Source organism: Zeugodacus cucurbitae, chromosome 3 (assembly GCF_028554725.1).
Source record: "Zeugodacus cucurbitae isolate PBARC_wt_2022May chromosome 3, idZeuCucr1.2, whole genome shotgun sequence".
NCBI classification, from domain to species: Eukaryota; Metazoa; Arthropoda; class Insecta; order Diptera; family Tephritidae; genus Zeugodacus; species Zeugodacus cucurbitae.
In genome coordinates, this window is record NC_071668.1 from 23,354,414 (window position 1) to 23,380,755 (window position 26,342).

At 37.2% G+C, this 26,342-nt stretch overlaps 2 protein-coding genes across 2 annotated transcripts in view; both read left to right on the forward strand.

Moving 5' to 3' along the window:
• LOC105214823 (tRNA-dihydrouridine(16/17) synthase [NAD(P)(+)]-like) overlaps positions 1-26,342 on the forward strand; it is a 59,888-nt gene that overhangs the window by 5,343 nt on the left and 28,203 nt on the right. The window lies entirely within an intron of this gene.
• LOC105214830 (uncharacterized) lies at positions 737-21,792 on the forward strand. Its single transcript, XM_054226729.1, has one exon. It carries the CDS (start codon positions 10,803-10,805, stop codon positions 14,049-14,051), a length of 3,249 nt encoding a protein of 1,082 aa, XP_054082704.1. The 5' UTR covers positions 737-10,802; the 3' UTR covers positions 14,052-21,792.

Sequence of the window (26,342 nt, forward strand, 5' to 3'; positions counted from 1 at the left end):
ACGAAGTCCCTGCACGTGCAACCAGCAGCGATTTCTGCTTGCTACTTCCTCTTCTTGTAAACGGCTTATAAGAACGTGCCGACCAACCGCGATGAAGGGCTCCGGCCCTATTGAGCTGATAGCCGCGGCCTTTCTTGCCAGTTGGTCCGCCAGTTCATTTCTTTTTATGCCTTTATGTCCTGGAACCCATATCAAGGGTGCAAATATTGTTCAGATCGCCTATGCAGTCCATAACCTTCCCCGAGTCCACTTCGAAGGATGATATTGCCTGGAGAGCTGCTTGGCTATCGCTAATAATGGCTATGCGCTCATTATGGTAGTTCCTATCTAATATTACCTCTGCACATTTGGTAATGGCATAGACTTCAGATTGAAAGATGCTAGGGAATTGACCCATAGATAAAGACTGCTTGAGGCGTGTCAACGTTATCCCGGCGCCTATACCAACTGCTGTCTTTGATCCGACTGTGTACCATTGTTGTGTGCTTCTATTCCCTTTTATTGCACAGAACTGTTTTAAATCGCCTCACAAGGTGTACCCTTTTGATGATATCGTCCCTTGGGAGGAGAGTCGTTGGAAGCTTTCTTCCGATGACCTTCAATTGTCGGGCGCTTAACATCCTACTGTGGTTATAAGCCTAACAGTTCTACTAAGTCGACATCAAAGATCGGTGAAAATTACGTAAAATCCGTTTTTGAATGCCATACGCAAAGAAAAACGGCTTAAATTTGCGGAAGAGTACATGCCTTGGAGTGTGCATTCTGGCACTCGGCTCAATTATCGGTATGCAGTGGTTTTACTTATGAAAAACGTTTTAATTTAGAGGGAGCCGATGGCTTTCAATGCTATTTTCATGATTTACGCAAAGAAGAAGTGCGTTTAAGCCGCCATCATTCGTGGATAATGGTACGGGATGCCATCACGTTTTATAGAACAATTGATTTTATTTTCATTGATCAAAAAACGAACGGTGAGCGCTTCAAAACAACATTAGAGTCAGATTTTCTATTATTAAAAGAAATCTGCAGATCTATACCATGGATTTTTCTACAAGATGACGCTCCGATTCATAACGCTCGATTAGTTAACTCATTTATTTCGAGTCAAAACTTTAATATCATGACTTGGCCACCATTTTCTCCGGATCTTAACATATTTGAAAACCTTTGGAGTTGGCCTTCATGCAAAGTTTTTGAAGGAGGAAAGCAATACGAAGTTAAAGAAGTGAAAATTCACTAAATTGCATAGACTCTCTCTATCATTCAAGGACGAAAAGGATATATAAAGTTATTGCAAACAAGCAGGAAGCTGTACACTTTATTGAAAAATTGTTCATTTTATCCTAATGAGACTAATACTGACACTAAAAATAAAGATTTAAAATAAGCTCTTTTTCTACCAAAAATGAATTACTAGAATAGACGCAGTTAATCTAGTAAGAAAATTTTTGAAAAACACAATTTCGTGTTATTAATTATACTCTCGCAACAAAAGTTGCTAAAGAGAGTATTATAGTTTTGTTCACATAACGGTTGTTTGTGTCACCAAGAAATAAAAGAGTTAGATATGGGGTTATATGTATATAAATGGTCAGGATGACGAGTAGAGTTGAAATCTGGATGTCTGTCCGTCCGTCCGTCTGTCCGTCCGTGCAAGCTCTCGGAACCCATCTTCCTTGGCACCCTGAGGAGGTTGCTTTCGAAAAAATCGGTCCACTGCTACGCCCACAAAATGGCGGAAACCGAAAACCTATACAGTGTCATAACTTAGCCATAAATAAAGTTATGAAAATGAAATTTGGAACATAGGATCCCATTTGGATGTAATTGCTTTTGAAAAATGGGCGTGACCCCGCCCCCAAATAGGTTTTTTGTATATAACTCGCAAACCAATAAAGCTATATAAACCAAACTTTCTGCAGTCGTTTATTTAAGCCATTTCCTTATACAGTCCAAAAATAAAAGAAATCGGAAAATAACCACGCCCACCTCTCATACAAAGGTTAGGTTGAAAATTACTAAAAGTGAGTTAACTCACTAACGAAAAACGTCAGAAACACTAAATTTCACATAAGAAATGGCAGAAGGAAGCTGCACTGAGATTTTTTTACTAAATGGAAAACGGGCGTGGCGTCGCCCACTTATGGGTCAAAAACCATATCTCAAGGACTATTCGACCGATTTCAATGAAATACGGTATATAACACTTTCTTGACACCCTGATGACACGGATGGAATATGGCGAAATCGGTTCACAACTACGTCTACTTCCCATATAACTCAATTTTGAATTCTTTTGATTCGTTCACTTTATAATACATATATACATTAGGAACAAATGAAGATAGCGGAATAAAACTTTACACAAATACTGTATTTGAACTGTGACATCAATTGTCGGACCATGACTTTTCAAGGCCCCTGATATCGAACATGAAGAACTCAGGGTAATTTTTCACCGAAAATATACTCAGGTAAATCCCTCAGATATTTTAATATAATTAATTCCCTCTGAATTTTTTTCTTATAACAGTTTCTCTCTGTACCCGAAATGGTAAAAATCGGGTCATAACTTCCCCCAGATCCCATATACCTAATTATAAGTAATATTAAATTAAGTGAGCGTATAGTCTTCGATACATTGTATCTTGGTGGTGAAAACGAGTGAAATCGGTTTAGGAATTACCTCAGTCCCCATATACTATTTATGATGATTTTCGTTATTCTATTGAACTTTATACCGAATATATGGGTCGAATTGTGTTATATTTATAAAATTAGATCAATAAATTGCGAGAGTATAAAATGTTCGGTTACATCCGAACTTAGCCCTTCCTTACTTGTTTTTACATCTTTTCAATATTATCCTTGAAAAACCATACATTTTGCATATCAACTCTTATTTAATTTTATTTATTTTATACTCTTATTTATAATTAACTCTTTTTAATTTAATTGAATTCGAAATAAAAGTTCTAAGCTGAATTCTATTGTAAGCACGGATGTGTCTAACCTATTGACGAGGCGTGTATGTGTGACTACATAGTTACAAAAATTATGTTTGATTGTCATTGATGTATATTGCATTGTACATTGACCATTTTGTATTTACCTTTAAATCGTTTTCGCTTTTCACCGCTTACCGAATTGTTGACATGTTGACACGTTGACCGGTGTTGTTATCAGTCTGCATTGTTGGTGCTGAAAATGGAAACTAAGCCAGTGACTAATTGTTGATGTCCATACATGCTGTTTTATGTTTATAGAGTACCTTGCTGCGCTCTTTTCATATACCAAAAAGAAACAAACATATATACATAAATACAATAGTAATAATATTTGGGTTTATAGCGTTCGTTTCAGTTTTCATGGCAGCAGCGTACCTTTAACTCTGATATGAAACAATAATAAACTCGATATGATTGTAAACAAATAATTGTTGTTGTATCTATTGTTGTAGGTATGTATGGTTAAGTATCTGGCATTATATGTACATATTTACCTTTTGTTGCTCGTGGTAACGACATTCTTGGGCGAATATTCTGTTTCTGAATATTTGCTCTATACAAGTAAATATACATATTTATATATTATAAAAGAATATCAAAACATAAACAATCTTCTATACGTGTTTGTATGTCTATGCCGGTTTTTTATTCCATATTAATTTTCATAGACAAACCCATTTATGTATAATACATACCTGCAGTAAAGTGCCGAAAAATACAAAATAATTATTAAGAAATTCAAAATATATTAAAATAGGTGGTGTACTCAAAAACCCCAAAAACACATATTTCAATTGCTGTGTTTACGATTGATTGGTTACAAGTGCGCACCGGAAATGTTAACAACTGCAAGTGGTCACCCAACAACCAAAATTTAAGCTGCTTGTGCACCGCGCATACCTAATTAGGCTTCATATAACAACTCTTCTCCATTTTTTAGTACCATTATGTGCTTATTTATTGCCAGTTTGCAACTGATAGACTTTCTTAAAATGTCGCTATTTGTCACTGTGTCACTGTTGGAAAATACCTTAAGGGACGGCCTAAAAAGTTCAAAGTATTATATTTTAAGGGGTTACAACATCTCAAGAATATTGTACTAAATTTTCAAGTCGATCCTAATAATAGTTTCCGAGATGCAACCTTTGGAAAGTGTGCGCTGCAAGTCAAGTACTATTGTTACTCAAAACTTTAAACGCGTTTTTCTCGGAACCGTGTTTTCAAAGTCGGTTGTCAAATTTTCTCGAAAACTACTCTACCGATCTTGATGAAATTTTGCACAGGTGTTCGAGATACAATTTACTCGTGCTTGAACGAAAGATTTTAATTTTTTTTTTTAATTACAACTATTTAAAAAATACAAAATATCAAGCAAATTTGACCGAAATATTTATTTTTTGGGAAAAATGTCTGCCAAAATTTCAATTCATACTTTTTTGTCTTATCTTCGTTCAAGCACGAGTTTATGGTCTTACCTAAAACACTTATTTTTGTTTTTTTCCAATTTGGATGATCCTGTCAGGAGTTATGCTGACAACGCGATCGCATCTTTTTTCCGAGGGGTCACCGGAAATGACGTCGCAATGGAGGAGTTTTATTTTTATTTTTGCTTTTGAAAATTTCAGTAATTATTCTTTAAATATGTATTTTTAAGTCATATAATTTTTTCCATAGAAAAAAAAAATATTGAAAATATACCATTTTTTACGCGACAAAACCCATGTAACCCCTTAAAGAAAAAAATATTTTTTTTTTATCAAAAATCCGTGTTAAGTATTCATTGGCAAGTAGTTTGTGAAGGCATTATATCGATTATAGCGATCTTTCAACTTTTGTATAATTTTTCATACATTTGCTTCGAAATAAGTCAAGGTCTCGACGATTACCACTTCATTATTGCTAACTTTCTTCCGGGTGATCAAGAACTGGAGAACCGGGTGTATGTATGTTGGCTGTTAGAGTAATTCGAAGTTAATTTGTCATAATTTTCTCTGATTTGAGATCCGGAGCATAATGAGCAATAATGATGGAATCAAGAGGGCAGATCGAAAACGGGGTATTTTAATAAACCGATCATACTGAAAAATAAAATAACGGCGAAATAATTCATAAAGAACGAAAACTCTGAAAACATTTCTAAAGAACAAATATAGGATTTTAACGATTCGGAAACCGATTTCCGAGAAAATGAAAATGTATCCCAATCGTAAAAGAGTAACACTTGCTATTTAATAAAAAATATTTTTTATTTTTTCATGAAATAGATAGATGAATTAGAAATTAAAAAATAGACTTTTATATACTAAGTCTATTGTAAAAATCACATATAGACGCCTTAGAACCCTAAATGACACTTTTTTGGGCAGTCAGAAAAACTGGTTATTTGAATAGGGCACAACATTCCACCACTATTCAGAAAACATAAATTCAAGACTGTCAAGAGCAGAATCAAACCTACAATGGCGGCACAATTCTAGTCTTCTTCGTACAAAACACTCTTTTTAAAATAAGGCAAAAATATTTTTCGCATTCAAGCTTCCAGGTTTTATATTGTATCCTATGGTTCCGCGGGGAGCAAAGGGCCACAATGAGATTCCTCTATTAATTGTAATCTTGCGCTAGCCTCTTGATTCAGATCCAACCTTTTTGGACCTTAAATATTTCGAAGTCCAAATTTCTTCTCCGGGTTAGAGTGGGTCGGTCTTTGCTTCGATTGCCTTGTGGAATCCGGTTGATTGTATCTGGATATCGGAGCAGAACATGCCCTAACCAACTTCTTTTTCTTTTGAGAAATGCGGCCCATAGTGAAGCTTCCTGTTTTTACCATTCATTAACATTCTTTCGTCACAAATGTTCTCCACAAATTTAAGCCCATATCTTTTCACATTGAAAACCATTTCTATTGGAAAATTCGCTTATCACCACACAATCTAATCACCAACAAACAAACCGCTCGCAATGAGAAAATTCAGTGAAAGCTTAGAGGCATTTTCGGTAATAACCATAAACATAAATGTTCCGTCAATCAGCGGCAGTGGTAAGCAATAACACGCTTGTCACTCAGTGTCTCCACGTCAATTGGAGAACGTTCATATGCAGCTCTTGATGCCAAAAAAAAAACTACTCGAAGCAGCTGAGTAGAACACACAAACAACATACATTTTAAATGATTTCTTTTGAATTCGCTTGCCGCTTGTCGTTTAGGTGTATCTGTGTGTAAGCGCCTGTACACACATCAATTTGTATGCAAACAAACACTTTCATTTCAACACGCCCTCCAGTACATACAATGATAACAAAGTCGACTAAAGCTAATCGCATTTGCCATCATTTCCTCAACACTTCCTTCTTCCATTCAACAGCGCATACAACATACAACATACGGTGAAAAAGACAATTTTAAACGAAGTGTACAAGCGTACATGTGGAACATACATACTGAAAAATATATATAGTTTAGAGAAAAAAAATATGAATATGTATTGTGAGTCATTCTGTTTAGTTTAGATCTCATAAGATGGACCATATAGTGTGTTTGAATGGCACTTTTGTCTTATGTAGATGCATACATACATATGCCTCGAGCGTGAAAAGCGAACGTGTTGTGTGTTATGTAGACTCTCTATTTATTGAAAAAGTTTAATTGCTCCATTGCTCCAATTGCTTTTCCTAGTGGCACAGACATTTTTCCACCATATAATACATAATTTTTCAGAATTTCGGGTTCTGGAATTGCATGCATCTTAGAGAGATCATCGTAGCAATACCATTTTAGTCAATAGCGCCAATAACGAACCAAATTTGGCTTCCTGAGTCACTTATGTATATGTAGTAATTTATTAGTATAATTATCTGAATAAATGTGGTATGTAAACACCAAAAAGTTTTGGGGTCAGATCGCATGAAAGATTGGAACTGATCAATTGGATTTACATATGTAGTCATACTGGATCTAGTATGTGGGTTCTATTACATTATTCACTATTTTGTATTTTAGATCTATGTATGTAATTAGCGTAGAAACCGTTTATCCGGTTATAGCCGAATCGGATGCTTCTCTTTCCCTCGAAATTCGGCTCCAGTTGGAAATCCCATGTGAAACCAGCCCGCTCTCCACCTGTTCTTTCCAACGGAGTGGAGGCATTCCTCTTCCTCTGCTTCCACCGGCGGGTACTGCATCGAGCACTTTCAGAGCTGGAGTGTTTTCGTCCATTCGGACAACATGACCTAGCCAGCGTAGCCGCTGTCTTTTTATTCGCTGAACTATGTCTATATCGTCGTATAACTCAAACAGCTCACCGTTAAATCGTCTGCGGTATTCGCCTTTGCCACTGCTTAAAGGACCATTTTCATCTCGTTCCAAGTACCGTCTAATCGGATCTTGACATCGTCCACGCTTCTGCACCATAAAGCAGGACCGGAATGATAAGCGACTTGTACAGTTTGATTTTGCTTCGTTGAGAGAGGCCTACTCAGTCCAAGGTTGCACCTGTTGGCAAGAGTGATTCTGCGTTGGATTTCGAGGCTGACATTGTTGATGTTATTGATGCTAGTCCCCAGGTGTACGAAATTATCTACGACTTCAAAGTTATGACTGTCAACAGTGACGTGGGAGCCAAGACGCGAGTGCGCTGACTGTTTGTTTGATGACAGGAGATATTTCGTCTTGTCCTCATACACTTCCAAACACGTTCGCTTCGCACCCTTATCTAGTCTGGAGAAAGCAGAACTAACGGTGCGGTTGACAACCTTAGAACTTTTTTTTTATTTTTCAATAAAAAATTAAAAAAAAATTCAAGTTTTTTAGTCTTCAGTAAGGGGCGGTTAGTGTGTTGCGATCCTGGTCAAATTTCATCGTTATGATATGAAGGTCCCGATACAATTAGGAAAAACGAAAATTATCTGAATTATGTATATCAAAACTCTTTAATACCAAATTTAAAAATTTAATCAAACGATTTAAAAAAAAATGTAAGCAGGTGGCAACTCTGTTTATAAAAAAATGCCAATTCAGTTTTTGTTACAAATTAAAAATTTATTAAAAAACTGACTTAAATAAAATAATAAAAACTGTAAATAAATAATTTGTAAAAACAGGTGGCAACCCTTTCCATGATATTTTTCTGATTTATATTTTAGTTACACTGATCCAATTTGATGCCCGTATTGCAGTTTTTTAATTAATAAATTCATTTTAATTACAATTTTGGACCAGGTGGCAACCTTATAACTGTTTTTCTATTAAAACCGAACGAGAATTGCACAGAAAAATCCAAACAAATATTTCAATATGTTCAGTCTTTTCTTTGCTAGTCCTATGCATACTGCGAACGTAATGGAATTTCGAAACTAAGAATAGAAAGTACCAGATATAATCGAATAAAAACGAACCCCTGTAGCATGAGAATTAGAACAAAGTTATTTTCTTATTATTTTTATAATAATTTGAAAAATGCCAGAGACAGTATTGCGAAAAATAGTTTTTAATATTAAAATCTCCGTAAATATTTTCTCTCCAAATTAATTGGCAAGGCCACTATGTGAAAATTGCAAAAACAAAAACACGCGAACAACACTTAGCCGGCAAATAAATGAATGCCATTCAGAAGATGGTCATATTAACACAAAAGGTAAATGTTGCAGAAGAGTAAGAGAGAGCAAAAACTTTTCCACACGACAAAATGAAAATTTCAGCGAGAGAGAGAGAGAGTGAAAGCTCCAACACGCAGCTTTTACGTTTGCCACTTTTCCGCAATGAAACATTGGAACAGTTGCTGCGCGATTACGGAACGGAACGGTTGTAAGCGGAAAACAGCAAAGAAACAAAGCGTGTACTTGACTGAATATTTTGCTGTTGAACTTTTTTTCCTCCACTCTTGGACGAACGCACCACCACCCAACCGCAGAGGAGAGTGTGTGTGTGCACACGCGTGTGTTTGTTGTTGCCAACAGGGGGTGGCAGTAGAACATATTGATGGCTAGCAATTGTTTGAGCGTGTGTGTGTTGTGAAACATTAAACAGCGAAGGATGTACAGCAAGCAAGGCAATAATACAAGTGTATACCGTAGCAGCTGTGACAGCAGCGTTGGCAATTTTCGGTAATTTTTTTGTGATTACAACGCTGAATTTAAAAGCTTGTGTTAAATCAAATTGAGCCCTCGTGATTTACATATGCAAGTGTGCGCTTGATAAGGCTTTTAATGTACATACTCCGCGTCCGCCGGTCGCCGTTATGGGGTGAACTATACAATTTGCACACACTCACCCACACACCGACACAAAATCAGCGCGTGTGAAATCAAATATGTGAAACATTGTGGATTTTTCAGTTTTCCAGCTACTATATGCAGCGCGTATAATGTCAGCGGATTAATAAATCGCAAGCGCACGACTTATTTAGCCACACAGCGACAACGCACAAAAAGTGTTGCATATTTTATGGCGTTCATACGCTGCATAGTGTATAGCATTAGACAGAGAGCGAGTTACGCTTAAAAATAACGGATTACGTAAACCGGCTACGCTACTAAAACGCTAAAGTGCATTAAAGTGACACAAAAAAATAAAAAAATAGAAAAGGATTTATTTATTTAGATTCCCAAGCACTGGCTGGTTACCTATTTTATAGCCGTTTGTGAGTGCGAGTGATTTAAGAACCACAAATATTTGCACAACAACCGAGCAAAATATTAACTGGAATACATATATGAAATAAAAGTAAAAAAGTAACAAAATCCGCTACTCGTAGTGACGTGACGTGAAGTGAAGCAGGCAGCGGCGGTACGTATACGTGTGCTGTACGTGAAAGCATCCGTGTTGTAACCTTGACATGCGGCCTACAGCCAGTCAGTTAGCACTTTAAAGAACAGACATACTCATATACAGATTTACATAAATGTATGTGTTAGTGTTATATACAGTTAGAGTGTGTGTATATTTGTGTCTTCATGCAACCTGCGGCCTACATTCAAAAGTGATTCAAGCAAAGCAGACGCATAACAGCACATAGTGGCAGACGAGCAGTCACTTCCTTAACGAACACACACACCCTCTCTCACACGAACACATACACTCTAGAGCGTAAAAAAGTACCATTCAAGTGCGTGTGCATATTTTATATGTTCACATACACATACAAACAAACAGTCGTGTATACTAAATATACATCTCTATCTGAGTGTGCGAAAGCTCATCGCTTACGTGTATGTAGGTAGTCAAGTCGTCGGCTCCAGCAGTCTGTGATTACTTTAGTTTCATTTGTGTTTTCGTTTTTGGTAACAACTGTCGAGTGGCAGGCAGACAAAAAGGCAACGGACCAAAGTGGACACAAGTGTATGTCTGTGGGTGTATGTGTATAGTGCATATTTTGACGAGTTATCGAGTTTGAAGTGCAGACTGCAGGACAATAAATAAAATTAAAAAAAAAACAAATTTTGAAAATATAAAAACAACAACAAATGAAAAACTTTACTTAAAAGTTCAGCTTTGTGCAGCCAAACATATGCGTCCATTACAATACTAACGGTTCGGTTTAATTTTACTCCGTTAAGTTCACTACTAGTTACCGCTTCTTACCGCTACCGCTTTGACGGCACTGTGATGTACTTGTTCCCGTTACTTAAAAACAGCTACTTCATCTCTCCACTTCATCCCCGTAAACTCAGTACTATACAACAGCAACAGCAACAACAACATCATCCTCATCTTAACCTCCACCAAAATCGTCTAGTAACGCTACACTACAAGCTTGTCTTTTATCTTCAAAACATACTTATAGCCAATGCTTTTGAAACATGCACAAGCCAGCCAATGTTGCCACAACAACTGCTACGACAGACGCTACTGATGGCGCTGTGAAGCCGCATGCGTCCACTTTGAATGGTGGCGATAATATCATAACCATTAGCACGAGCAGCATCACCAACGAGTGTCATACATCAGGCTTCAATAACGAGAACGCGTTAAAGCCCGCATCATCACCGAAATCCGCCACAGACAGCAACGAAACGGCTGAACGTCAGCATTCCTGCTCATATCTGAAACCGACCGCTTCAGCGCTCAACGTCTCCAATAACGCCACCGCGAACGCAGAGCCATCCACACAAACGCGCGCTTCCCCACAGTGTTGTGATCTGTCGCGTTGCATTTCGTATCAGGAGAATATCGCCGATGTGCATCATCGTCGCGGACGCCGTTTGCATGGCTTACAGTTGCCGCTACATCCATTACAAGTATTCGGTTGGCTTGTGCTCATACTCTTCGGCGCCGCCACATTTTGTGTACTGATACCGTCGTTCGCGAGTGATATTCAGGGTCCACTGTACGGGCTCGTCGGCGGTTTGTTTGTGGTGCACGTTATATCGCATTTGACTGCATTACTAACCGATCCGGCCGATCGTGAGCTGCAACGCGTGCATCGCAACGATCGCATAGTGCCGGAGTTCGATCGCAATCGACACGCACATGTCATTGAAAACGGTCGCTGTCACTTGTGTAACATACGCACCTCGTCACAGCGCACGAAGCACTGTTCGGTTTGTAATAAGTGCGTTGGCAAGTTCGATCATCACTGCAAATGGCTGAATCACTGTATCGGTTCGCGTAATTATGCGGCATTTCTAATGTGTGTGGTCAGTGCAGTGGCCGCAACGGTGGTGATTGTCGCAGCCGTGGTGGCGCAAATTGTGCTCTACTATGTGCACCCCGAATGGTTGAGCTTCTGGCAGTCTGCCGCAGGAAATGTTGCCAACGTTGACAGTGTAGATCCCGCTGCGGTGCTCTACGTACGCAATGCTAGTGCGCTGAATGACACAGCGGCCACAGCTGGCAATGCGACGTCTAACATTGAATTCGCCCAAAATGTCACCGCCAATATTAGCGCTTATCTGCTGGATACCGATTTGTTGCCGGATAATGGTACACTGCCGGCGCTTGCTGAGAACGCGAGTACACTGATTGCGGACACAATCAATGACACCCTGCTGTTGCACTTGAATCAAACATTCAGTGCCGCCGAGACAACGGCGGACGCGGCAGGCGACATTCCCAGCAATAATGTTACAGTTGCCACCATAGCCGGCATTGGTGTTAGTGATACAATATTCCTGGTGCTTATTGGTTTATTAGGGCTTTTGGCTGCCATCACCGCTGGATTGCTTATGCATCTTTGCTTTTTCCACATATACATCTCGTTTTTGGGCCTGACCACGTACGAGTACATACGCAACCATCGGCAAGCACAGGAGCTCAAAGCGAAAGAAGCCAATGCCAAACAGCCAAAAGATGAACATCAGCATTATCCTTTGACTCCGTCCAAAAAGACTAACGACTGTGGCCAAATTTATTTTTGTTCCAGCGCGCGCCATCCGAACGCCCTCAATCCGGCTGATGTGCATTACTTTGAGACGCGTAAGCCACTGCCCAAACGCGATGATAGTCCGCGTTCACATCTGCATTGCTGCGTTAATTCCAGAGAGTATCATCAGTCTGCTTCAAAGACGTACTACATGTGTTCGCTGCTCGAAGAGAACGCTGTGCATTCGCCGCTTGCAATATCGCATATCAGCGGTGGCGACAGCGCCCGAGCCGGTAGCTTGTATGACGCCAACGACACAGCGGAAGCAACAGATAGAGGTTATAAGACCTTCCATTGCTGTTCCTCGTTTGGCGCATTGGCGACCCAGCGACGTGTAAGCGCTGCAACGTCCAAAGCCACATTGGTCAGCGACTTGGAGGCGATAAGCGCACGACGTTCGTATATGCAGTACACGGAGCAATGTACGTTGTGTACGTTTCGCATACGCAGTCCCATAGTGAGTAAACGCGTTGGCGATGTAAGCGCACGTTCCGGCAGTGCCAAGCAACGCAGCGCACATGCTGCTAGAGAGCTAAGTCCAACGCCGCGTACCGTTTCCGCGAGTTCGAAGGTGGTTAGTAGCGAGCATGAACGCTGCTGCATGAAGTCGATATCGAAGAATCAGCGTTGGCGTCGAAAATGGAATTGCTGTTCGAATGTGCCCGACAGTCCCGATGTGCCGAATGATATTATCGCCGCATTGGCGTTGCGTCACCAACACAGTACTGCCAGCAGCACCGGCAAGAAAGTGAATGCCACAGAAATACCAGTGCATTTCATTAAGACAGTCAATGGTAGCGGCAGCGGTGACAGCACCACCGCCAGCCTCAGTGGTAGCCGCCCAACCTCTCCACGCAGTGCCAATCACAAATCTAGTTCACGCGTACGTCACACACGCACCTGGCCAATGCCACGGCTGCGACATATGATGCGTATGCTCGGTCGCTATCGACGTACGCGTTGCCGCCAAACGGATGCTAACAGCGCAATTAGCGCCGTGGACGAGCATCAAGTGAAACAAAATCAAATCCGCCCATTACATTTGCAGCCTAGCGGCAATGGCGCTTACGGCGGCCGCCAACATCTTAATCACCACCAGCCGCAGCAACATTACAACGACAGCAGCTCACCACAGCCGCCCTCATCCACAACGACAGCATCGGAGCGCAGCGATCAGAGCATCTACAGTGATTCGAGTAATCTCACAACACCCTCAGGTCAAACGCCGAATGCCATTGAAACAATTCTGCCCACATCAGTGATACGTGACGACACGTCCATGACATATACGACACCCATGGGAATCACACTACCACCGGCCTTGCCGCCACCGACGCGTCGCAAAATACCGAATCCAACAAATTTGGAAGAGCTCGCAGAGACGCTGAGCTTTGTCTCACATTCGTCGGGCGGCAGTTCAGGCACCCTGTCGCCGGTGCAAAGACTCCCCACGCTGAGCAACGTTTATCGTCGTCAGCGACGCAAACATTTCCTGCGTACACGTTCACCGACTTTATCGCCCATACACGAGACCGGTCTGTCGAATCCAACATCACCACAACCGGGTCGTCATAATGCAAGCGCAACCAGTTCAAACGCCGCTGTGACGTCGTCAGCTGAGTTGGCGCGCAAGAATTCATCGAATAGTTCACTACATAGTGTTAGTTCCAATTCTAGCAGTACTTAAATGAAATTAATTCGCAAAAGCTTTTCTTTATTGTGCGACATTTAGTAATATTGGGGAGTTTTAGGATTGGTAAAGGTGTGTGCATTGCATGTTCTTACCAAACGAACTCAAATTGCGGGCAAAAATACCTATATGAGTTTATCAGTGATGACGCTCTGTTCAATTTCAAATAATATTTCCTATTTTCCATTATTACTGTGTTTTTGAAAAGTACCGACTTTAATATAAAATTTCAAAATATTTACTCGTATGGCTTGTTCGTTTGGAGAATCTAGAGGACACAATCTGAAATGTTTTCCTATATTTTTTGGCATGCCATTTAATAATATCTGTCATAGAATTGATTCTATAGTATTATCAATAAAAAAATTCGAAGTACAGTGGAACTTCTCTAACTCGATCACCATAATCCACAAAAAAACTTCGCGTTATAGAATTTTCAATAAAACATAATATTTTTCAAAAAGCTGTAAAATATAGATTTATACACAGTTTTATTTATTTACTCTTTTTAATCCTGCCTCGATAGTAAAATTTTAAATTTTGTATTACGCCCTGGTCGAAAAGTTCGATTTATGGCAGGATATTTGTGTGAAATTTTAATTATATTACCAATTTAAAGGTTTGAGTTATGGAGAACTTCGAGTTAGGGAAGTTTGAGTTATGGAAGGAAATTTGTATGAAATTTGATTTCTAAACGCCATTGCCAATTCAAATGTTCGAGTTATGGAGATCTTCGAGTTATAGAAGTTCGAGTTATGGAAGTTCCACTGTATTTTAATCTTGCTTAGGCTAGGTTGTATGACTGTTACCCAGAGGAAAACACACTCGGACTATGGGAGACAGTCGTTTGTGAGGCCAGGATCACTCCTCTTGATTAGTTATTAAGACTCGATGAAGTGCCCTAAACCTACTTTAAATCTCCAGATTTTCACTTCTATATCCGCTAGTTCGTGCGGTTGTTCAAAAAGAATGAAATAACCAAGAAATATTTGTACTTCGCAAAGACAGATTCCACCAAGTCCTCTTCTAGGCATCTTCTACAGCTAACGTTCGCTAAGATTTTTAATTAAATAGCATGGATCCCGATAGGACAATGACCATTTAGAACCCATCTGACTAAAGGGAGATGAACTTTGGTACTGGGGCTGGTCTCAGCGATATAGTGACGGTCCAGTAACCTCGGGATGAAGTCGAAGTGTGCGAGGATTCTTGAGTGCCCAGACAAGCTCTCCTATAAAAGCCCTTTGAAAACTAACCTGGAATGTTTTAAAGGTGAAGTTTCTGCATTCTTTGGACTTATTCCACCAGTTTTTGGTAGTTGTCGGGTCTTTATTGCGAAAGATCTCATAGAAACATTATCAACCCTGATGAATTAAAGTATTCATCAAGTTCCAGGGATTCCTTAATATTTTCAGCTCGATATTCTTAGAGCAGCTTTGCGATGAGATCTTTGTTTGTTTCTTAAAAAATGTTGCCTTTCCCTTTAGATATTATGGAACATGTAGTGGAAATTTGAACAACAAAAAAGTCGAAAGAAATTGATGTGCAACTCCTTAACTGTAATTTTGGATATTAAAACTTCTAAATATAGCGATTATACTTAAATATAATAGATATTCGAATACATTTTTGCTGCGTGTTTGACCAAGCAATTGATCTACAAACTCATAAATTATATATATAAATGTATGTAAATATCCATTCACACAAAATTGCATGTTAGCAAACTGTACCACTGTTTACATACGTGAATATACAATTTGCATATTGTTCCATTAAGTCCAAGGTTCATGGTCAGTTCGCCTTTTATTTCTGCGAATTTTCACCGTAATATTTTACCTGTCACATTGTTGTATTTCAATTAAAACCTGTTAGGTTTGCCATTTGCGCATTTGCATATGTACAGGCGATATGCCGAGCCGTTAATGCTCACGTGTATGCAAACAAATCGTTTATATACGAGTATATCCTTGAGTCGCAGCTTAGTACTGCAGTGTAAATTCACACTTCGCAAATAAGCAATCAAAATGGCTGAGCTGCGGTGTATATGTACATTTTTAATATGAACAATCTGTTCTAGTACAGAAACGATTTTATATAAATATGTATATCTATATACTGAATACATATCTGGCATGCCTTGGTCCAAGGTTTCAATGTTTTTTTTATATTTCTTATAAACTTCTAAAGATCTTTACGCCGTTTGGCATTAGTGCTTATTCCACTTTTATATTTTCGTGAGTTTGATTCACATCAGTTTCCAAATCGACAAAAATAAGGATGTTTTAGTTTGGAATCATAAGTATTGTCTTATTAAACCTCAAAAAGGCCAAAGTACTCTCCGGTAAAAGACCAAATCCTTCCAAAGAAAATTATTCAGCTTTATTTGGAGGATCTGATTATAGATCTCACAATGTGAATTCTTAAACTCAACAAATTCCTTCATCCAGATTGAAAATCGAGACAAAAAACGAAAATGAATAATAGATAATCAATTTTTCATCAAATCACTATACGTTTTAAGAAACATATATGGTCTAATGATTCCTCCTGACTCTATTCTTGAGAATTCCTGTTTTCATCTCGTTCCCTTTGAGACATTTTTCACGAAGTGTCCCCTTGTTTCATGTGAGAAGGAAAGTAATAAGTTGGATTTTAAGATCATAGGCTAACTTCTTCAGAACATCCGTTGAAGAGAAGCTTACAATTGAGAGAATCATCAGTAGAGATAGGTTAGGGTTATGGTAAATGTGCTTTAGTTCTTTGAATGAAGTTTTTAACTGAGATTTATTATTTATTAAATTCCATCTGGACAGAATTGAGTTACGGGTCTGTAGAATTTGTAAGAAGGGGTAAAGAAATCACATTTAAAGTATGAAACCATTTCAAATGAGTCTCAGAAGCCCGAGAATAGTTAACAATCCCCAAATACGAAAAAGTAGATATCCATTCAAAGCCTTATTTATAATTCATAACAAATAGAGAATAGTAGATTTCTACAGACTAACACATCACCCGCCATTTTCATGTTTCTACGAATGACTGCATTTCATTCATTTTCCTCGCTTTATAATTATAATAACTCAATTGTTTTGCTTCTTTTTCCATCCTTTGTTTGTTCATCCACTCAATCCACTTTAATTTTTGTCGTTTATATTCATAACAAAATTACTTGAACCACATCTCCCGCCCCTAATTAAAATAAAGATTCCATGTTGCTACGCCACTGTTGTTTACACTCGTACAACAAAACGGCGCGGAGTCAGCAAAGAGAATACAGTATGAGTCCAGCTAAATGAAATATGCACTTACCGGAATGTAATTGCACAGAGGTAAACGTGTATTTATGGTTGTCGAAGCAAACGACAAACAAACATTGCATGCAGACAAGATGAGTCTGGATGCCGAGGACGACGCGGTCATTCGCGAAGTGTCGCTGCACCAGCGCTTCGCACAAACGTTTGCTGGCTGGCTGATTTGTTATATTTTTTTTTGCTTATCATTGGCAATAGTCAGGCAATAAAACAATTGCCATTAAGCCGGAAGCATTTTTCCTGCTCTGCACGTCAACTCTCCATTCTATCTCTTTCATCCTTCTGTCACATGGAGGTGGTGGAGGTGCCAAGTCAACTAACAAAGAAGAATATAAAATTTCAATATACCTGCAATTATAGATACGGCAACGTAACAGGCGCAAGGTGTAGAGTTTGTTGTCGGGGCTGTCTGACACTTCAGGTCAGCGGAGTGTACGAGCTTAAGCGCATTGAGCTTTGAAGTTGAAATCTCTTGCTTGAAAGTTGTAAATATGATGGATTAGTCTACAAGTCTCCTCTACAGAAAGGATAGTGTGAATGAATATATCATTACTCCTTTTGATTTTGTTTGAATGAGGGGAGCACTCCCGTGTTAATCGTTTAAAAATCGATGACACCTTTAACAGCAATGAATCACAATTTTGCTGCTACAATTCTATTTGTTATTCGTATTTTCATATAATTATTTTAATTATGTATATCTTTTCAAGATTTATTTTTCGAAAATCCAGGTCGATTAGTACAAAAAGTTTAGTTTAAAATCCCGACCAAATTCAAAAATTCAGCATATAATTTTATGCGACTAGTTATAACGCTCATTTGTCCTGTAATCAGATTCATTTAAGAAATATCCGTTTCTCCAAAATCGGTGCGAGCTTCAACCATCTAACTTTTCATAATTCATAAAGCAAAACTTCTGTATATCCACAATGTATCCTAAACGTTAAGACGTCTAAAATAGTTCTTCAACTTTAGTTTCGACATCATTCCAGCTCAACAGCTAGAAAACGTTGACAGTTTGGATCAAATGGTTCCTCGATGATGTGGGCGAAGTTGCACATACGAAACTATACGAATTATTTCATTTTATTAAAACCACAGGGTGGTTCAAAGAGGGCATAATAGTGTGAGGGGATCCCAGTCACAATGGGCCTCTCAAAGGCCTAGGTGCGTCGTCAGACAACCACTTAAATTAACATCCTAATGAACAGTAACTAGTCGAGTTTCTACTATTTAAAAAGTATTTGTCTTACTGAGTACAGATTCAGAAGAATCCGCTATCGTTTACCAATCGTACGCGAATTTAAGTGAGCTCTAGATTGTCCGAAGAAAACTAGGAATGTTTACAAATTGTTGGTCTTACGGATTCCAACGATTTCGCTATGAAATAGTTCAAAACATCAGACAGATACACAATGGTAGTATTCAGAGCCAATAGTACTGCCCTGACATCGGTGGAAATGCAGTTGCTCAATGATTTCATTAATTGTAGTCATAGCTGCTTGAAAAATACTATTGTATGTTGTCTCGTTGGATTGGAATTAACACAGTGTTCATCACTAAAGTTTCCATTCAGCTCAGAGTTCTAAGGAACCGAAGGTTATAAGCGTTCGAAGTCTCTATACACCTCATGTGAAAGGCCTCTTTAGGTGTTCGAAACATAATGCGTCCATGAATATCAGAAAGCTGCCGACCAACTTTTATCTAGTCAACCGTACATCCACTACATCTCTGAGAGTAGCAACACAAAATTTGTATTCCATAAATTTATTTTGAATTAATGAAACCAACAGGCATACACCACTCGAACTGAAAGTTCAGTAAGAACAAAGAATGCTAAATTATTTAGTGTTATGAAGTCCATAGTATATAAGAGAACTCCAGAGACTAATGGAAAATATTGTTTAGTTTTTTGCTTTCTTTTTTTTTCCTTCTGCTTATTAAGCATTAAGAATAAACGAAGAAATCCATAATACGAGTTGATTTGCTGCTGGTCTAGTATTTTTTCAACTCACTCGCAGGTCATTGACACACACACCTTTGCGAACATAGAAACTCCTATGGGCTATAGGTATATACATATATATATATTCATATGTATGAACAGTGCATTAAAAGCAACACAACTCCAAATGGACAAGTTCAAGCTATGAACACTCGAACGATTCAATGTAGCGAAAGAACTTTTATATTCTTTATTTATTTAGAAAGCAATTTGGCGAATTTAACTGACAGTTATAAGAACATACAAATACACAGAGATACATACATACAAATTTAGTTAACGTGTGTATTTTAGTGCAACTGTAATTGGATACAACAAAGTCCTTTCAAATTCTTAACAGCTTTATGCATGTACGTAAAAGAGAATAGAAGAATTGAAAATTATTGAATAAAGCATAACAGAAAAAAACACAAAAAATTATATTAATAACAAAGCATAAAAAATGCGCGAATTAAGACAAAAATAATGCAAACGAATAAATTTACATTGTTAAATAAGAAAAAACAAAATAATAAAAAGCAAAAAATATGGCAAGACTGGCAAATTTCGGTAATAAGTGAAAATCGTATTGTTTTTGAACAGCGAAAGTGTTGAAGCCTTGGTGCTAGCATTAGCTCTAGTCTGCATGCACATACATACATACATATGTATAAGTCAATTAACGCATTTGTATGTACATACATATATATATAAATTTAAGAAAAAGAAAAAAAACGAAATATTAACATAAATCAGCTTCAAATGCTCTATGTGAGAGATTCGATATATATAAAATTAGAAGCAAAAACGCAGCGCACAGCATTCAAATTGAGAATATAGTATATTAGTGTAACATTTTAATTGGTATTTATTAGGTGCATTATAAGCGGAACGGCCAAAAAATGAAATATGAGAAATTGTGGAACGTGGGAAAGGAAGACAAGAACTAGCAGAGGGAAATTTGATTCTTAAAAAAATATATTTTTTTCATATATATATTCTTACAAGTTGGAGTTGAAGCTAGCTGTTCAATCGTGGCTAGTTCTTTAACCTTTAAACCTTTGACTTAACGTAACCCCCACAGAATGTAATCTCACACAGACAGTCCATAGCGTAGGGCTCTTGACGGGTCCATCAACGATATTATTCGGTCCTTGATAGTTCCTCTCTCTAAAATGATGTTTTCACGCGACTTGTGGTTTATAGAAATTACTTAAATTTATTTTTAAATGTGTCCCCATATTGGAACAGCCATTTAGACTTTTCGAAAAGTAACGTATTCGTAATCAGCGAACCCGAAAACCCCCTAGTAACGCTTTTCAAGCAAATCAATTTTTCAATAAAACGTCCGCCATATTGGATCCGCCATTTTAAATTTTCGAAAATTAACGTCAAATCCGTAATCAGCAACGCCGAAACCCCCCGATAACGAGTTTCAAGCGAATCCGAGGATTTTTTGAGAACGCCGCCCGCAATTTTAAATTTTCCGAAAACCCCCTAGTAACGGTTTTCAAGCAAATTCGATGAATTTTTCAAAAAAACGTCCGCCATATTGGATCCGCCATTTTAAATTTTCGTAAATTAACGTCAAATTCGTAATCAGCAACGCCGAAAACCCCCGCGTAGCGAGTTTCAAACGAATTCAATGGTTTCTTAAAACGCTGTCCGCCGTATTAGTTTCTTGGGGATATGTCAAAACTCTGATCTGATAGGGTTAAATGGGCCGGTTAAACCGATTCGAATTCAGCGACCCCAAAAACATATAGTAAACATAGTAAGACCCCCAGGTCAGAACCAAAATTTATTTTAGTATGGCTTATTAAGTTAGGTTATATTTTGGGTTCCAATGCGCAATTCTTAGTGGAACCAGTTGAAGTTTTACACTATATTGCTCTAGCCATCACATAGAATGTTACAATATTAATAATAATAGAGCGTCTCTTCCATATGTTTCATTGGGTAAACTGGTCCTAATTGTAGGATATTTTTCATTTTTCTAATTTCCGATCCAAAGGATGTCCAAAATATAAATAAGATATCTCTAATAATATTTTTGAATCAAAAATCCTTTGTCAAAACCAAGTTATGTCCAATTCATGATATTACTTTACAATGAAACATCTTTCAGTTTTTTTTCTTTCAGTTCATCCTTATTTTAGCTTTTTACTCCTTAGGTAAATCTAGTGAGAGTAATTCAACAAAAATTTTTATTTTATATCCCGAATTGACAAAGTTATAAATTCGAGGTACTGAGAGACACGGAATTAAGACCCAGAACTTTCTAACCTAGAATTAAAATCTCAGAGCAACCAGAGGTCCTTCCGAATACCAATTAATATGGTAATTTATTCGCCGACTATTTACAATTATAGAACAGATTTATCTGACCAAAAACCATAGATCCTATCTCAAATCATCGAAGAAATCTGAAACCCAACAATAGTATATTGATGAAATTTATACAATTCTCAAAAGAAAATCAAGTCTCTCTCCGCTAGTTCGTGTTACTCCGTAGTTTTAGTGTAAATTTTTACTTGCACAAATTGGTAAAAGATAACCACAACAAAACCCGTTATGGTGAATTTTTCGAAAATGCTTTACATGTTTTACTGTAAAAAAACCTTATTGCGTAATAAAATTTTAGTATGTAGAATAAAAATAAAATTTATTGTAATAGCGTTATTAAAAAATTAGCAAGTGTTGGAGAAAATCGTGTGAAAAAAAAACTTATTTTCGAAATCGCAAAAATATGGCATTTGGCATAATTGTTGTTGCAATGCATTGTAAAATAATTAACTGCTGCTAATTTTAGACATAATTTATTATTATTTATGAATTTTATATATTATAAATAAAAGACATTTAATTTTTACCTTATAGCATAGTGTAGGCATTACAACAAAAATAAATAGTTTTTTGCAATTAATGTATGAAGAGCAGAAAAAAATATTTTTAATATGCAAACCCTTGCTGATTAAACCCAAAAAAACGTACGAACATTGTTTATGTGAATGTTGAATGTTCCAGTAAACACGCCCACATGTACACAAATGGAAATTAAAAACAAACAAAAACAACCAAATAACAATAAAAACTTAAATACTCGTCATAGCCAAATAAATGGGAATTTATTGATTTCAAAACCTTAACAACGGCTGATGTTTTAATTCGTTTTAATGGGTGTAGGCTATCCATATAATGGTAAAAAATGTTTTGATTAATTTGTACATGAAAATTTTATAGAATTGGTAAGTTGGTCTGAACTATCGAATATAGTTATAGGTATTTTTGATTTTAACGCAGAGTCTAAAAAACAAGTCCACATCACAAGAAAATACGAAAATTAAGTTAATAACCTATGAGAGGCCCAACTGAACAAAAAAACGGCGCCATTGCCAATCTATTAACCTTTCCAGATATTCTTTCTTTGTCTCGTGAGAGCCGCTTTCTCGTTTAAGTTCTCTACTTTACTCACATTGAAATTAATATGTACAAGTGTCTCTCTCTCTTTGGTTTATACCAGTTGTTTCTTCGATTCGCCAATCTCATAATTCTTGCAAAGCAATTATAGCTTATAGTATGATTATTAATAGGTTAGGTTATGTTTGTCTGGTAGACCAGAAAGCCATACATAAGCCAGTTTTGGTCCTTTGCGATACCAGTCAGGTAGGCAATGAGTAGTCATCCTTTACGACTTGCCTGCGCTTGACGCGAATTTTAAGAAGTTTTGTGGTTTCAATAATCTCTATCTAATATCTCTTCTAGATTATGTTACTGTAAAGCCCCCAAACGATGAAGCCTTTGACTTGACACACACAAGCACACAAGAGATGCTCCATTGTTTCTCAGGTATCTTGACATGATTATTAATAAGTGTAATCTGTTTTTAAGAACAATGATTTCATAGAGCCGACTTTTCACAATTATAAACTAACCAAGATCTCCCATATTGATAAAATTATTGATAGAAATGTGAACTCGTAAACAAATTTTCTTTAAAAATATTTTTTTTATGTCTGACCCGTATAAAATGGTTCGGGTTTCCTTCGCCTTCAAGTTCCATGTTACGAATCCTATAAAAAAATATTGAATTATCATGGAACACATATCTAATATAACGTAAACACTTTCGGTACTGTCTTCAATACTTTTTCGACAGTCTTTAATTCCATTCGAGATTTATGTACGTTTCCATGAAAAACCTGCCGGTAGGCTTGCCGACCACAATGATTTGCAAGCAAATTTTCGACAACAAACAAGTAACTTATCACTAAGGACACACCCTATCAGTGTAACATGCCAACTTGTTATTCTAAAATTTGTTAACTGGTTTCCAACATCTACTCACATTCAACACCCCCAACTTGTGTATTTACCCTCGTCAATGGCCCGGTGTCATACGTTAATAGAATTATTTTTGTCGGCAACAAAGTTCAACGTTGCGCGAATTAATGCGCGGCTCCTACCAAGGCATACATACATGGTTATATGTATATTAAATATTAGCATATAATGTCAGATGTACATATATATTATATACATATTCTGCGTCTATCGCTTATTACTGGACTACAGTAGATCGGTTGTGCTCTTATTCTAAGGAAATTTTGATCACACTTAATGCAAGTTTTCATGGATTTCAACTTGAATTGAATTGAATTTGATCTCTTCGAGAGTTAGTATACAGTTAAGTTTGGTAATAGCATTATAATATCATGCCATCGATGGTTTTGTATTGATCTAAAACAATACCGTCGAAAATATATATGTATATAGTTTCACCCCGAAGTCTTACTTTAGAGTTATTCGCGATTGTGGTTTATTTCAGTAAGTTATAAGAGAGTTCTAATCAGGAGTGATCATCAAACCCTCACTTCAACTAATTTTATTGAGGATGTAATCCAATATGAAATACTTAGAGTTTCAGGGGTCAAGATTGAGAAAGAAAGTAAACCTTAGCTTAGATTTTAGGTCTTATTGATAGTAATGGGGTTACTGATACAAGATATTCTGCAAATATAAAATGGGAAATAATATCAACAGGAATATTTACCGGCCTTTGCTCGCTTAAAAAGCTGATTTAGATCGATTTACCATACAAAAGAGAAATATTGTTTTACTACATTACTTTTAAATCGAATACAAATCGAGTTGAAACTGGAATGTAACTCTGCGGGTTGTGCAGTCCACGCTGGAAATTTAGTTGAGGTTATTGATAAAATACAAATCAACTGATAAAACTTTCCAACTTCTTATAAAAAAATATATAACAACTGATCATTAATCGAGTAGCCGGCTGTGCGAAAAAACAAAAACTTATTTCTCAATTATAATCTTAATGTATTAAATTAATTTGGCTGTGCGAAAAAGCTATTAGAATACTATTTTTAGTCGTATAAATTTTTTATGGAGAGATATTTAATGAAAAAAATATTCATATTTTATTATATATTTTTAATTCTTTCTCGCTGTTAAATTTGCATATTTTCACTGTAGTTTATATGCACAATAGAACGTCCTTTAGCTCCTGTGTTCCTTTATCGTGGTTATTATATAATTCCATAAAGTTGTTTGTACTAGTGGGTGCGCTAATAGGTTTGTCCGTTCGGTTCGGTTAGTAGGAGGCAGCGAAATTAAATTTATAGCTTGATAGATACATTTTCTAACGCACATTCGCATAAACTACCGCGTTTTAAAGGCCAGTAAATATATACAAGTATTTATATATGCTCGTATGTATTGACTGTCTGCGTGTATTTCCGTCGTTAACCAAACTAGCGCTAATAAATTGCAAACAAAATTTTCCCAATCTCTTCTACAGTGGTTTATAATATATATTATATATTCGCTAGTAAATGGTGCGAGAGTTTGATTAGGCAATGGAAATTTTTCGCGTTTTAATATTCACATATGTATGTTTATGGTGTATCTATGTGATTTTTCGTTTATTTTCCATGATTGATATTAAAATGCCATATTTCATCTGAGCCAGCAGGTGATAGCGATTTTTATACTCTGGCAACATGTTGCACAGAGTATCATAGTTTTGTTCACATAACGGTTGTTTGTGTCACCAAGAAATATAAGAGTTAGATATGGGGTTATATATACATAAATGATCAGGATGACGAGTAGATTTGAAATCCGGATGTCTGTCCGTCCGTCTGTCCGTCTGTCCGTGCAAGCGATAACTTGAGTAAAAATTAAGATATCTTAATGAAACTTGGAACACATGTTCCTTGGCACCCTGAGGAGGTTGCTTTCGAAAATGGGCAAAATCGGTCCACTGCCACGCCCACAAAATGGAGGAAACCGAAAACCTATACAGTGTCATAACTAAGCCATAAATAAAGTTATGAAAATGAAATTTGGAACATAGGATCCCATTAGGGAGGGGCACATTTGAATGTAATTTTTTTGGAAAAGTGGCCGTGACCCCGCCCCCAAATAGGTTTTTTGTATATAACTCGCAAACCAATAAAGCTATATAAGCCAAACTTTCTGCAGTCGTTTCTTTTAGCCATTTCCTTATACAGTCCAAAAATGAAAGAAATCGGATAATAACCACGCCCACCTCCCATACAAAGGTTAGGTTGAAAATTACTAAAAGTGGGTTAACTCCCTAACGAAAAACGTCAGAAACACCAAATTTTACATAAGAAAAGGCAGAAGAAAGCTGCACTGAGATTTTTTTACAAAATGGAAAATGGGCGTGGCGTCGCCCACTTATGGGTCAAAAACCATATCTCAAGAACTATTCGACCGATTTCAATGAAATACGGTATATAACACTTTCTTGACACCCTGATGACACGGATGGAATATGGGCGAAATCGGTTCACAACTACGTCTACTTCCCATATAACCCAATTTTGAATTCCATCTGATTCGTTCACTTTATAATGTATTCACAAAGAACCAATGAAGCTAGCGGAATAAAACTTTACACAAATACTGTATTTGAGCTGTGACATCACTTGTGGAAAAATT

Bases quoted from the DNA above. Each gene is read 5' to 3' on its own strand.
- LOC105214830 (XM_054226729.1), top strand. From the start codon at position 10,803: ATGCACAAGCCAGCCAATGTTGCCACAACAACTGCTACGACAGACGCT.